General features: G+C 45.2%; 1 protein-coding gene across 2 annotated transcripts in view; it reads left to right on the forward strand.

Annotated features, from left to right (window-relative positions):
- The window catches only part of MMP24 (matrix metallopeptidase 24), a 46,253-nt gene that overhangs the window by 18,612 nt on the left and 12,608 nt on the right, over positions 1-15,033 (forward strand). For both annotated transcript variants that reach the window (XM_065849475.2, XM_071815632.1), the window contains one exon: positions 8,743-8,904. In XM_065849475.2, the coding sequence (XP_065705547.2) occupies positions 8,743-8,904 (162 nt within the window). The remainder of the gene's footprint in view (positions 1-8,742; positions 8,905-15,033) is intronic.

Consider the following 15,033-nt stretch of genomic DNA (forward strand, 5'->3'; position numbering starts at 1 on the left):
TATTACTACCTTTTTTAAAATGCAAGAATATACAAGGTTTCTGTAAGGGCTTACTAGATGAATCATCTAAACGCTGAGTGTGTGTTAGGCACCAATTTATACACAGACACCTCAGTACTAGAGAATCTGGTAAGTAGATTTGGCATTTTTTTTACCTGGTCAGATAGTTCTTTATTATCAAAGACTTCCAAGTGTTTCCAGTCGCTCTGCAAACATTGCCGACTAAACGTTCTTTTATCCTATTGGATTTGTTTGATGACAATCACGATGTTCTGTGTGGAGGGAGGGGACAAAGAGGAACAAAGAGCCAGTTGTTGCTCCTTTTTTTGACATTTGTATTGCTCTATCCACTTTTCTAGGCTGACTTTCTATAATAATAATCGCTTCCAACCCGCTTGTTTGACTTGTACAGGCACAGTGCATGCTGGCTGAAAACCAAGTGTGGCCTGAACCTGGTACCTTCACCCAGCACATTGCCAGAACTCGGTAGTCTTTTATCCTCGATTCATTCTTATTTCCTCTGCGTTTTATCTTGCTTTCTGTCTCCTTTCTTATTTTACCACTTTTCTCATGCTTGTTTTCTATGGAAATGCTGAGGCCAGCAAAGCCAATTTATGAAGTATCAGTGTAACGAGCAGCTGGACAGAGAGCACATGTACTCGCAACATGGTACGCTTGTAATCTTTGTGCTGTTTGGCTGTTAAATAGTTTTTAAAATGTTCTTTCTCTGATTTCTCAGGTACAGAACATCTCCACATCCAAAGACTTTTGTTCTAACAAATGGCATTTTGAATCCATCATTATTTTTCAGGCTTCTGGCACTGTTGTTGAAAAGGAGCATCAGTATTTTTCAGAGCGAAAATCAGAGCTGCTTTGAAGTTACCCACGTGTCCTTTGACTCAGAAGACCTGTTCTCTGGAAGGCTTTCATATAGATGTTGGAGGTGGTGCACAGATTGTATTAAAATTTCCATTTATTCTATCAAGTCTTTTGATGACACTTCACCAGGTCACGCTGTCGGTCAGTACTTTTGCTCATTGAAGGAGACCAGTTCAGCATTTGGTCTCTAAAACATACCTATTTAACATTGGTTCCATCCTGTAACTACTCAGGGAGACTTGTTCCCATAAACCAGAGTTCTCTAAAATCATCTGCTAATGTTAAATCAAATTTGAGCAACCGTATAGACATGTGGGCTCACGACAGCCAGCCACAGTAAAGAGAAATAAAATCAGGTGGCTTAAATCGATATCAGTTTGAGGCATGTTGGTCCAAACACCCAAGGCTGTAAATAGAGCACTTGCAAATTAAAGGTCTTTTACGAAAGTCAAGTGAAGAGAGGAAGCCGACCTGCACCTGCGGAGGATTGGCTGCAGATCCTTCTTCTTTGCTACCGGACAGCATCTCTGTAAGTAGCGCTTTCTTTTCTTGTAAATGTTGTCGTTATACAAACATAGAAGTGACATTACAGTCCTGCTGTGCTAGGGCAGCCTGGATTTGAAAGCTTTACAGTACAGACAGTCATAATTATTGATTACAGCTGAAATTCGTTAATAAGGATCACCTGCAAATTCCACTTTCTAAACAGTGTGCTTGTAAATACACCTGATGTTCACAGTATTCTAGAAAGAAAATGATTTTCCAGTGCTTTTGTCAGTAATTGTTTAATACACAGTATGAATGCAGTTGTGTATGTATTTGGAATGCTATTGATTTCTGTATAATCAAAGTGAAATATTTTACTTCTTTCCACAGAGGTGCTCCAGAATTCCTAGGAAGGAGCCAATAGGGATCAAAATGATGTCTCATTCCCTTAAAAAGGAAGAAAAAACCCAACTGCCAAGAAGGCAGGTCATGAGAATCAAGGTGAGCCAAGAAGTTCTTTGTGCTGCCTTGCCTTTGTAGAGCAGAAACAGATGATGTGAAGCAAGCCAAAATGCAGCAGCATCTCTAATAAACTTGCTGCATTCCCTTTGTTGAAGGGGAGAGGAGTAAAATAACAGGCATTCAGGAAGAGAATAAATAAAAATACAGATTAGCAGGTGGGTTGGACTGGATGATCTCCAGAGTTCCCTTCCAACTCCAGCCAGTCTGTGATTCTGTGATTAATCCTTGAAGAGTTTGCTGCTTATTGCAGCATCAGCACTGAAATGTCACCCAGTCCTCTAGATCTTGACATCACAACCAAGTGACAGGCTTCGGAGTTGTTTAAACTACTTTTTGGTTTTTTCTCTCTCCTGTTTCTGAAGAACACGAGATTTGAGGCCAGATTAACTAGTACTCCTTGCCTGCTCTACCCAAATCCACCATGAATTCTGATTGAAGGGAGGAACGTCTTTTACATCACCGTTCTCTTACTTCTCAGTCCTGCTCAGTCTTTGCAGCCCTGTCAGGAACTTTCTGTGTCTGGGGAGGACAAGGACAATCTCTGTCCTAGGTACAAAGCACCCTCTTTGTGGCAAAGAGCTGCTCTCGTAGCATCCAGAACAGCACCTGCTCTGTTGCCAGCACTGGGACTTAAATGTAATTTCAACCTGACTGCAGAACAGGTTCCCAAACAGCGCGAACTTGTTTGTACCTGCTCTGTGTGTGCCGGGACCTCTTTGGAACACACTGGGCCAGCTGCAAAATCTGTTTGGTTTTGGTTTGTTTTTTTGTAGTCACCTTCCAGTTGTTCCACAGCTAGGGCAAGTGCTAAGTTCTGTTTCTAGACCAAATTATATTTAAATACTTTAAAAAATATATAACCACCAGTGTAGTTTTAAGACTGATAGAATGAAAGTCATATCTACATTTTCCACGCTTTTATGAGTATTTTTCTTTTCTTTACCATCTCTTCGGTCAGCTTAGGGAATGATATGCTATAGGCAAATGATATGATATAGGCAAATAGGAATTTTCATTTTAGGATTGGTAATGCTTGGGTATTGAATTGCTTACTGAATTACAACCTACACTTTGGAAAGCAGAACGCTCTGACTCCGGTGCCTGTGTCGAGTGTGTAACACAACCAAGAGGCCTCTTTGCTCGCTGCCCTTTGGGGACAATAAGGCAAACCTGTGTTTTGTGATGATTACACCATGATGTGGTTCTGTGTCCTGCAGTCACTCATCTCATGGAGATCAGTTTGTTAAAGTGGCTGCAGCACAATTTCTGTTCAGACTGCGTTACTCCCTTTTCCTCCCGTGAGACTGTTTAAAGACACTCTTGAGTTTTCATGAAGTCCTTAAGATATTAATTGCTACATTAATAATGATACTAGTTTATGAACAAAACAAAACCTCTAGTTCTTTTTAACGTGTCCTTTTCTTCCTTTCTAGATAGGAAAGCTGTTTTCCACATCTCATTTGACGCAAACAAGTGGACGAGCAGTATCACCACTTCTTCAGGGTCTTCAGAAGATTGAAAAGCTTTTCTTGAACTGTGCCTGTCGTGGAGGTGAATGGAGTGCAGACCAATGACACGTTCTTCTGCTGAGCCGTTCAGACCTTCCAGGCCTGAAGGTGCAAGAACCAAGGCATAGCTTAGAGTAGCCCTAAAGCTTCTTTAAGTTGTGCTTGGAAAGCAGGTGTTTCTACATGGCTGTTGGAGTGGGAACACTTTGGTGTATTTAAAGCACGTTTAGTTCACACCAGCTTTTCTGTAATTATCCTAGACATGCTATTGTCACAATCGATGATCTGATTCCTTCAGTATCGTTCTTTAATAAAATTTCAACATTTAACCTTCCTATGTCTTTTTTAATTATGTCTGAGTAAACTGCAGTGTGTAGATGTGTTGCCATGTTCAGAAAGTATAAAACTAATATGGCAAAGGTCAGAGATGTACAGTTGTTTTTTTATTATTAGTCAGATATACACTATTATTTGTACTTGTGTTGTCTTAGAAGCTCTGTCCTGAATTTTCACTGTGCTGGGTGCTCTACAGAGCCCACCTACTCTCATTGCAGCTTCACATACAGCTGTCGTGCTCAGGGATACACACTGGCAGTAATACCACAACATTGCCATAATAGTATCCCTGTGACCTATTACTGTCAACTGAGAGGCATTAAATGAGTGTTTTCTCTGACCTCCAGCAATTGGATACCCTACTACACAATGAGTTATTAGCCAAATAAAATGTTTTGATATGGATTTTCATTATTAAAACGGATGCAACTACAAGAAGGCATGTGCTAGCAGTTTTGCAAATGAAAACCTTTCTCAAGATGTCTGTTGTCTGATTGAACAGCTGTTTTTCCAGCTGAAGATGAAAATCAGAGGAGCAGGAGTGATGGAGTTCATGACTAGAAGGAAGATTATCCATAGATCAGTTTATCTGTGACTACATTGTTCTCTGTGTTGTTGCAATAAACTGTGTGTTTCTTACCTCTGCAGGGAAAGGTATTGTATTATAAACAATTTGAGAGTGCTTAACCAAGAACTGGTTTTGATGTGTGATTATATTGCAATTTAGCTCAACTGGGAATACATCACCTAACAGGAGGTTTATTCTGAGCACAAATTTAGATTACTTTTAATTAAGAATATTCAACTAAAAAGTATGTTTCAGGTTGTGGGGAGTGTAGAGCTTTTAAGCTGGATGTCAGATAAGCAGTGCATTCAGCTGGTTTGGTGTAGTAACAGGTGATGCTTTTATATTGTTGTAAGTGTATCCTCAGTTATAACTTTCTCTGGTGATAACTTTTTGGTAAGGAAAACACATCAGCAACTTTAAAGCTAAATTAACTGTGTTTCTTTATGTTTTAGCATAGCAGGTCAAACTGTCTCACCCAATGAACCAACTTGGGAAGCTACCCCAGTTTTCCAGGCTCATCCTCTCTCTGGTGCTTGTTGGTGGCCTGGATGCCTCCTGAGAATCGGGAAGGAGAAAGCTCAGGGAGGTCTCTGACCACATCTGGTTATTTTGTACAGAAGGTGCATAGGAGCATAAATTGTTGCATTTCTCTTGAGACCATTCCCTGCATGTACAAAGCAAGGGTGGTCCATCCTTCTTCAGCCTCCTGTCTTACCTGGGTGGCTGTTACACTCAATACAAGTTTTACTTGTTACTTGGTCTTGCGGGATGGAGTTGAACAGGAAATTAAGGAGCTTCATCTGGTTGCCTGACGTTGTTTCTGTATGAGTAGCGAAGTATCAAGCTGGGCTATTCGTTCTCCCTTCTGAATCTTGCTCCAAGAAGATGGGCATGATTAAAAGTGCTGTTTGGACATGAACTGTGGAGAACATGAAGGTCAGAGACCTCACTGCACGTTCAAGAACCAACAGAAACAATGTGGTGGTACAGGCTCCTGTCAGGACTCCTCCAGTCGGCGGAGTGGACGGTTTGGAACAGCAGCGGGTCACAGAGCACATAGAGCCACCGCAGCTCCCAGCTCGGGCTGTGCGAGGAGATAAGCGCACTCAGGCAAGGCTTTCACACCTTGATGTTTTCTTTTCAGAGCAAATCTTAGCCCACCCTTTGAAAAGAACATTAACAATGTTTTTTCTTCCACGCTATGAAGTTCTGTACCATTTACAAAAATAAGCTCCTTCAGTCCAGTGTTGACCTGTCCTCTGGCTGTGCTGGAACTGGGAAGGTTCATCTCTTAGTGAGTCCCTTTTCCTCTAGATGCAAGAAAGCAGAGCTCCCCAGCCACAATTTTCAGTGCTCTGTGGCATCCTCACACACTGCTGTCGGTCAAAACCATGTTGTAAAACAGGACAGCAGCAGCTGTTTTCTGTAGTTGTCTGTATCTCCAGATACAGGTAGTTCTTAAGGACAACTAGGAAAAGGTGCATTTCTGTTCCATAGTGAAAGAGCTGGCCAGGCATGGTTGTTGACGTACTTCCTCAGGTATGAGCCATCATCTTTCTGGGCTTAGTGGTCATCTCAGAGCTCTCCCTAGCTGTCTCACAGGTGATTAAGGAACCAGCAAAACCGTGTGATCTGCTGGACCTGATGCTTAAAAAGGAAGAACTGATGGGTAGTGTGAAGATCAGTCGCATCCTTGGCAGCAGCAACCATGAGGTGGTGGAGTTCAGGGTATGTGTCAGAGGGGACAATACTGAGGTCACTACTGAATCTTCATGAATGACCTCAATGATACATCTGAATGCACCCTCAGCAAGTTCAAAGATGATACAAAATTTGGAGGAGTGGTTGATATACTAAATAGTGAGTGATGCTGCCATTCAGAGAGACCTCAAGAGGCTGGAGAAATGGGCTGACAGGAACCTAATGAAGTTGGGCAAAGAGAAATGCAGAGTTGTGCCCATGGGCTTTATCGGTGGCCGACAGACTGAAAAACAGCTTTGCAGAACCTGTGGGTCCTGGTTGACACCATGTTGACCATGTGTCAGCACTGTGCCCCTGCAGCACAGAAGGCCGAGAGCGTCCAGGGCTGTGTTAGGAAGAGCGTTGCCAGCAGACCGAGGGAGATGATACTTCCTTTCTGCTCAGCACATCTGGAGTGCTATGTATGGGCTTCCCAATACAAAAGCTTGAAATTCAAAGCCTGACGACGCATTCCTGGACAACCTGCTCTACTTGACCTTGCTTGAGCTGGGAGTATGGACTAGACAAGCTCCAGTGGTGCCTTCCAGCCTCAGCCATTCTGTGAGTCTGTGTGATTCTGTTTTCCAGCTTTAGAGTGGGCCGGCATTTGTTTTGGGCAGAAACAAGTGACTGAAGGCTATTTAAGACTCATTTAAATGAAGATAGTGTCTGATCTTATGTTCCTGATAAAGGTTTAACACATAGAGGCAAGTAACTTACATAGATTTGTATGTAGACTTGCATAGAGACAAGTTCTTGACGTGCTGTCTGGGGTACTTCAGCAAGAGGGAAAATGCCACCAGATTGGTGAGGGAAAAGGTCTCCAAGCACATGGGCACAGCCTGTGAGCCTGTGGTGAAGCTGGCTTCGGTGAGGCTCTTCAGATACAAGTCAGCTCTGTCCTGAGGGATTTCTACCGTGGACTTCCATGTGTGGGCAGTTGCGGCAGCAATGAAAATTATGCTTTCATGAGCATTTAAGTGATATAGGAGAGTAAGTCCATTTATTTTTCAGTGGGTCTTTGGGTCTTTTAGTAGCTTTTGCAAATTGCTGCATCTTCTAAGCCTGAGTGGTTTTGAAAACCCATGAAGAGTGATCAGTCCTCCAAACTTTACCGTGAAACTACTTAATGTGTTTTATACTATGCTGTTGGACGTTTTATTGACTTTATTGACACCAGATGAGAAAGAATTATTAAGTCCCCATTTGGATTTCCCAAATACAAAAATTCTGGAATTTTAAATACATACATGGCTAAATTTTAGCCCACATATGTATTTGAATACATATTTGAAATGCGTTTGTATATTTTAACATGTCTTGCATATTCAGGTGTTTATGCCCTCCAGCTCACATGTTTAGACAATTTAACCATTTTGTTGGGGTATGTATGATCAGTTGAGCACTGTTGGTTACTGACTTGAGGTGTCTTGAGATGCTGGCAGAGCACCCCTCTGTGAAGACTTGCAGGTGCCCCAACCTAAGTTGTCATGTTCTTATGGGTACTAGTGAAGCAGTAAGTATTTTAAAAGTGGAGGTAGTGAATCACTGTTGCAACTCCTGTTCTAAGGAGAGCTCAGCTGTCTACACAAAACGGGACTTTGTTACCTCTAAGGTGCAGTCTGGAGATGCAGCGGAGATGCTGCAAAGCAGCCATTGAGCTGCCGCTGCCAAAGTGCCAAGTGCCTTGCCAAAAAACACAAAGAAATCTGATTCAGGCAGAATTGAGGGCTCAGGCATTTTATTGGCATGGGGAGACTGGCATCTGTCCTTGTTGGCTGTCTCTTCATCCCTCACACAGCATGGCCCATGTCAAGGTCCCCTCACGGAGCAGGACATCCAGGGACCACAGTAGATCAAGGAGATGAGGGTCCCAGCTCCATGGGACTGAAGAGGAATACATGCCTGTAACACAGAGTAGAAGGTACCCCTGCTTTGCACTCCTAACAGCTTCTGGACCAGACAGGGCTCCTCAGCCTCCTGTCAGGAACATGTCCCTTCTCTCCTTCCTCTTCCTCCTTCCTCCCACTGGGATCCAACCCAGCCTTTCCCTGTGTGGCTCTGCAGGATGGTGGTGCTGGTGCTCACGTCCTCCTGCAGACATGGCAGTGCCAGAAGTCCAGCAAAGTAAAAGCACATTGAGGAGCCTGTGCTAGAGGAGATGGGGTTGTCACAGGTACTACATGGGTGTCAGCCCTCGTCTCCTCTGTCCTTCCTCCTGCCTTACCAGGTGCCTTGCAGACATCCTGTAGGATTTGGTAGTCCAACTCAGGTCAGAGCACAGCACCGGAGGACTCAGAAGGGGGCAAAGCTCCCTTCCCACACTGTCAGTGCTCTCACCTCTCCTGCCAGCTCCCAGTAAGGAGGCAATGGTATCAGAGCCATCTGTTTTGTTGACCATTTTCTGTAAAGCCTCTACAAAAGAGTCTGCAGTTGCATCCTTTCGCTCCATGCACCCTGGCCGAAGGTGCTCATGGGGATGGGTGCTCATGGGGTGGGAGCCTCCTGCACATTCTGTGACGATGACCATAAAACCTGCACAGACTTTCAGGACTAAAACCATCTCAGGAGCTGACCCTGGCACTGTGACCTGCTGTGCAATAGGACAGCGAAGAGTTCGCTTCTTGCTTTATGAGGAAGTGGGGCTTGGGGTTGCGTCAGGCTGTGGCTGTGTGCTAACCTGGCTGTCCCTTCCTTCCGCAGGGAACGACCTCTTTCTGGTGGCAGTCCATGAGCTGGGACATGCGCTGGGGCTGGAGCACTCCAATGATCCCAGTGCTATCATGGCTCCTTTCTACCAGTACATGGAAACACACAACTTCAAACTGCCCCAGGATGACCTCCAAGGAATTCAGAAAATCTATGGTGAGCAACGCTGTTTACTCATCTACTTACACTGAGCTCGAGTCTAGGGAGTGTTTTACAGCTGCAGACAGGTAGCCCCCAAAATGCTCACAGCTGGTGGGATTTCCTGCATAGCTGAACCATGAACTGTTGAAAGCCCTTGATCCACGGCCAAGGGTCAAACAACTGTTCCGATGGCAATATCTCTGCACAAGTCAGGATAACCAAAGGTCTCTGCTCTCACTGCTGCTCCATCCCTCGCTATGTCCCTGATATCAAGGAGCACTAGAAAGGGAAAAACAGGCAAATAGAGGGGAGGAGTGTGAAGAACGTGGAACATCAAGGAAAGGTAAAAGGTGTTTATGCACTCATTTTTTTCTCCATATATAGAAGGCACAGAAAAAAAAAGTTTGGATCTTCTTAGGGAAGACTTGACTTCTTTTACTCTTCAGCTGAATGTTGTACGACATGTGCCAGAAAGATAGGGGCTTAAGGAAAAGAGAGAGCAAAGGAGGTGGAGGGATTATGGGAGAAAACCAAGGGGCTGGAGGTGATGTGGCAGCGTGTGACAGGGTCACAGATGCCAGGGTGTGAGGAGAGGGATTTTCAGAGAACTATTGGCTGAAGGATACTCTGGGAGCAGAGGGAAACACGAGTTTTAGGAGCCACAGTCAAGGGGAGGCTGAGCTGGAAGATGCTAATGGATACGGTCTGTGGCAGCCCATGGAAAACAGGTTTTGTCAGACATCCGTGATTTCATTACTTGAGGAAAGTTTGATAGAGAGGTTACTTTAAAAGTGTAGCATAGAGCAACTATGCTATGTCGCTATGCAAGCTGCCTGACATCTGGAGTCAACTATTAGTTCCCGGTACTGGTAAAGCAGATACTAGATGAATAAGACCTGAAAAAAACCTTATAAAATGATTCTCAGTGGGAAAGCCGGTGTTCCTAAGGGATTGCTGCTGGGATCGCTGCTGGGATCAGTGGCACCTGACACTAGTTAACGTTTACATCAGTGATCTGCCAGTGAATTTTAAATTACTGCCAGTAGAATTTGTGCCTATAAGACTCTAAAGCAGCACAGCAAGACTTCAAGGTCTAAGATGGATGTCAATTGTTTCAATCTGATTTTTTTTTCGGGGGGACTGGAATGAGATTCATGTGTTCAAACGTAGATGCCTAAAGAAGAGAAATCTCTTTCTGGGCCAGTTTCCCTGGCTCCTGTCTGGACAATGGGGAAAAACGGGCATTTGTACAGTGCAGTTAGTTCATCTCACCGCAAAGCAGATATTCAAGTGAAGCCCAGCATTAAGATAAGTCCAGCATAAGATGGCTTGAAGTACACCCATTGAACTGGCTCTTCACATTCGTGCAGCTGCAGATTTCTTTTTATTCTTCATTACCAGGATGAAGTTGCATGGCAGTGGTCATATGGTATGTCATATGGCATACTTTAACATAGTATGTGTTCAAATACTCAGGATAACAAACTCTGGATGATTTTGAAATAAAGTGCTAGTATTAAATTTGCATTAAATAATATACCTTAGTTTTCATTTTTGAAAGCTGCTAAAATGGCATTACACTGTTTCTCTTTTGAAATGTTGCATTAGTTCCTGTGAATTTTGACTAAGAAAAATAAAAAAAATAATCTTAATTTATTGCTGACAGTGAAAGTGCAGTCAAGAAAAAATTACTGGTTTCTGTTTTCAGATAACCTTTTTGGAAAGGGAGCAGATAAGGAATTGACAGCCAGCTGCTTCACATTAGTGGTTCAAACCAGGATCAGCTGTGTCTGAGCTGGGCCCAGCGCTCCCCCAGCACAGCCTGGGCCAGGCCTAGGGCCCAGGCCTGAGCTCAACTGCAGCTCCTGGGCCTGTGGGTGGGGGTGCAGGTGACACTGCTCAGGGACATTAATGCCTGTTAGTGTCCTCAGGGCCCTGACAGTTTGTGAGAGCACCGATGGCGTCTTGTGCGCCGCTGTGACGGAGCAGAGGGCTCAGCAGCACCGCTGCACTGCCGCTTGTTTGTCACGGGTAGAGACATTAAACTTTAGCCACATACTGTGTTAAGATTCTCTATTATACAATATAATGTGCTTAAAATTTCAGCTCAGCTTGAAAAAAAAGCAGTGTGAATGAATTACTGCCCGGTGCAGGCAGGAATTAGGCATTAGTTTGTTGGCTGTCGTGGAATCACACAAGGCTCTTCCCTGAGGCCTGTGGGTTGGGAGTGGCGATGGTGATTGTAGTCTTGGGGGAGAAGCAGCGGCTTCTGCGGTAGAAGCTTTGGTTCCCCAGGGAGAGATTTCAGCCCTTAGCACAGAGTTATGGTCTAAAAACTCAAGTTCGGTTTAAAACTGGCTTTTACTCTTATGGTTCACAAAGAGAAGATGGAAAATGCAAGTTGTGTTTCTCCCTGGAACTGGAGATATGAAAACAGATCCTTTCATCTGATATTCTTACGGCTGAGGAAGGACTGCTGAAATATCCTTCTTGTAGCATTAGCAGGAACGTTCAGCTAACGTTTTATTTCCGCAGTGCCAATCTGCTTTGTTGTGCCTCGGGAATGCCAAAAGCTACCAGAGCACCTGTCCAAAATCAAACCCTCCTGCTTTCTTGCTGCTTTGACGTTATCTACAGTGCAGCATGTGCTCAATACCTATTATTTAGGAACCTATTGTGCAGAATAAGTCAGAGCCAGAGCCACTGCCTGACATATAACATCTTTTTTTTAAATAAATTCAATTAAAACTTCCAATTTTTCATTCCACTGAAGTTGTTAGAAAAAAGAACAGAGGCTCTACGAAAGCTTAAGTCCATTTTGTCTCCTTTCGAGAATGATGCTTTTCAAATGTACTTTTATGCTGTATCTGTGTTTATCCATTAGAAAAGAAATATGTCTAAATCTGTCATATAATGATTTGTTGAATTATCAAGTTATTTTCTGCTGGATTTATTTCAAAACTCACCTAAAGAGACAGTAGGTGATGTGAACTCTTGTTTGTGCTTCATGCTGGTTAGTATAGGGTCAATGTTTAAAACGTTATGTCCACTTGTGGGCTGATGATGAAGAGGCGAGCAGCTCACCGTGTGTGACAGAGCAGACTGTAAGACAAGTCAGCACTATTTCTGTCTGCTGATAGTGCTTCTGGTAGCGTGTTCCGTGATAAAGTGAGGAAGTATCATACTGTTCTTTGCACTTCTTTTTCAGATGGATATCTCCCATTGTACTTATGTACCCGTGTCACAATTGGCATACCCAGGAAGGAGTTAAACTGGCAATAATAACATTATGTAGGTCCCCTGGATATTCTGTTAAGTTGACTGCCTCTTTTAATTTTGCTGGTGCTGAAGTCAGGGCTGCAGTGCAGATAGGGAAAGGAGACAAGCTCAGCTGTGGCCTTGTCCCACAGCCCGCACTGCTCATCCATCAGCACTGATTCTCCTGTTCTTCATGTCCTGCCCTTTTGCAGTTGACGGTGAAACAGCCTTTCATGTTAGCAGTGACTCTTCTGACACGATGTCTGGGGAGCAGAGGGGTTGACATGATGTGCAGGAAAAAAGCTCATGTCTACACAGATGCTTGGAGCTGGTAAGCCAGGCTGTTACCTTGGAGGCCCTTTCAAAGCCTAAGGTCACAAAGGAAAGGTCTCCTCATCACTCAAAGATAGACCAAATCATTAAGCATGGAGACAACCTCAAGGATCTGGGTCCTCATTGAGGATGTGTCAACCTCACACATCTTTTCTGCAGCTCAGGAGCAGAGTTCCCAGTCCAGTGTACACGCTGCATCCATTCCATGAGGGCTGAGGTCCAGGGTGGTCATGAAACCACACCAGCCCTTGGCCAAGGAAGTAGACAGCACCAGCTCTGACATCCAGGAACCAGATCAGCAGGGCACAGTGTCTGTGAGCAAATAGCACCTTGTGCCGGCCTCAGTACACACGGGTTTCACAGCCTCCCTCCCCTTTTCCCAATGGCAGCCCATGGAGCAATCCCAGATCCTTGTAACCTATGTGTATGTGTGAGATGGCTCATGAGGAAACAGCAGAAAAACCTGATGCAAAATGTTCCACGTCATGACACTGCATTGTGAGTGGGACCATCAGAGCAAGTTTTGCTGTTGTGCAGGACCTGGACATGTTAGGCCTGGAGCTGTTTTCTGATAATGTCCTCTTGAATTTGGGAAGAAAACAGAGTAACATCCAAGACCTTATCTATAGAAGCTGCAAGATCTGTGACTTTTGGATCCATACCCCATGGTGCTGTGCTTGTAGGAGAGCAGGGGAAGGAAAACCTGTGGCAATAAGAGAGCTGGAGGGATCTGCTCTGGTGCCACATCCCTGGCATGCTGCAGAGATTCAACACTCCCTCTCTATGTTACATCCCCTCATTTGCACCTGTCCTCCTGTCTGTGCTGAACCCAGGAGGAAATACCAGATTCACCTCTGGTGCATCTGCCAAGTCTCAGCTGCTGTATGCCAGGTCTCCATTCCCATCCCTCCGAAAAACAGGCAGGGAGTAACCGCCTGGTTCCCGGTGCTGTCCTTGTGGCCCACCTGCCCGTGGAGAGCTCACCATGTCCACATCAGCCCTGATGTGAGGGAAGGGAGCCGATCGTGCTGACCCTCCTGACGAGGGGGAGCTGAGGGGTCCCACCTCTCCTGGGAGGTTTCTCAGCTGATGGAGAAACGCTGCTTTATGTTCTGGCTGGGTGTGAAATGCTTCTCTCATCCTACAGATCTCTCTGAGTATAAAAAAATGTTCTGGTTTGCAGTGGAGCATGTCAGGCTTCTTAAAGCTTTGCCAGGGGGAAACTGGGCTGCAAGTACCATAGCTGGAGCATCTTGCAAAGCCCCAAACTCTCATCATTTGCCTCCCTAAGCCTGGGAATTTTGGACTCATTTTTCTTGCACCCAAAGCAGAGAACCCAACTGCAAGGTGAATTGCCTGGTTGGAGTGCCGAGGAGAGCATTCCCTTTGGCTTCAAGCAGGGGTTTCAGGCATGGACAGTTGTCTCCCAGGTGAGTGCTCTGTCACCTGGGTGGCAGCTCGTCATCCAGAGGAGAACGTCTATGCGAGAAGGGCTCAAGAAACTTTCCTGCCACCCAGTGGTGATCACAAGGGCCATGACTGCCCAGCCATTGGGGGTGCTGGGGCTTATTCTGCAGACCAGAGTGCACTGGGGTGCAAAATGCTCTGTGGACAGGTTTATTGAGTCAGCAAGGGAAGTGAGTCCTTCCTGAGCTCTGAGCTGTTGTGGATAGACCGTCTCTTGTCCCTGAGATAGCTTGTTGGCAGCTACCTCATTTAACATGAACAGGAACCTCTCTCCACCGCCCTGGAGTCTGCAGAGCAGCCGGGTGGGTTTCTCTCACTCTCCCTGGCTCATTTGGATCCTGCATTTTGATTTGAAACCGTGTGCCTGGACAGCTGGTGCAGCCCTGCAGAAACATGCAGGCAGCTCAGCTTTGCACAACCAAGAAACCCCTGTGTGTTAGTCAAAACCCCTGCCTGTCTGTAGTCTGGATGATCGTTCTAGTCTTGGAGTGAATATTAAGAAGATAAAGACAGGCCTTTGTTTGCAGGTGGATCGATTTCTCCCCGATCTGAAAGGAAAGGGCATCCTGTGCCCTGGCAGGCTTGGAGAGCCGCCTGGGTCGCCTGGCGCTGCTGTGATGATGCTGAGCCGGGCAGGATGCTGAGCCTCCAGGCAGGTGTTGTGCAGTTGAGGGAACACTCTGTCAATAGCCAGGAGGACAGTACAATTATATTTTGTCCTCAACTATCGACACAGTGGCTCCTAAATGCCTCCTCTCTCTGTGTTATCTTCACAGGTCACCTTGGTATTCAGATGGTCTACGACAGAGGAAGCATGAAGGGAGGAGGCTAAGTGCCAGTGGTGGAAGTCACACTCTGAAGGTGATCTGCTGTGACCCAAAAGCTTTCTGACATATTCTTTGCCTTGCTTGTGATAGAGAGGAAGAAAATCTTCTTCTCCACACAGTGTCTGTAAAGTCCCAGCAAGTTACTTCCCTCCAGAACTCAGAGTTTCCAGCTCCAGGAGGTTTCTTACCTGCTTCCCATGTGGAAGTGGCTGCAGGTTCATGTGAGGTGGGGTTCGGCTCCGGTGCTGGGATCACGTGT

Source organism: Patagioenas fasciata, chromosome 16 (assembly GCF_037038585.1).
Source record: "Patagioenas fasciata isolate bPatFas1 chromosome 16, bPatFas1.hap1, whole genome shotgun sequence".
In the NCBI taxonomy this organism is placed as follows: Eukaryota; Metazoa; Chordata; class Aves; order Columbiformes; family Columbidae; genus Patagioenas; species Patagioenas fasciata.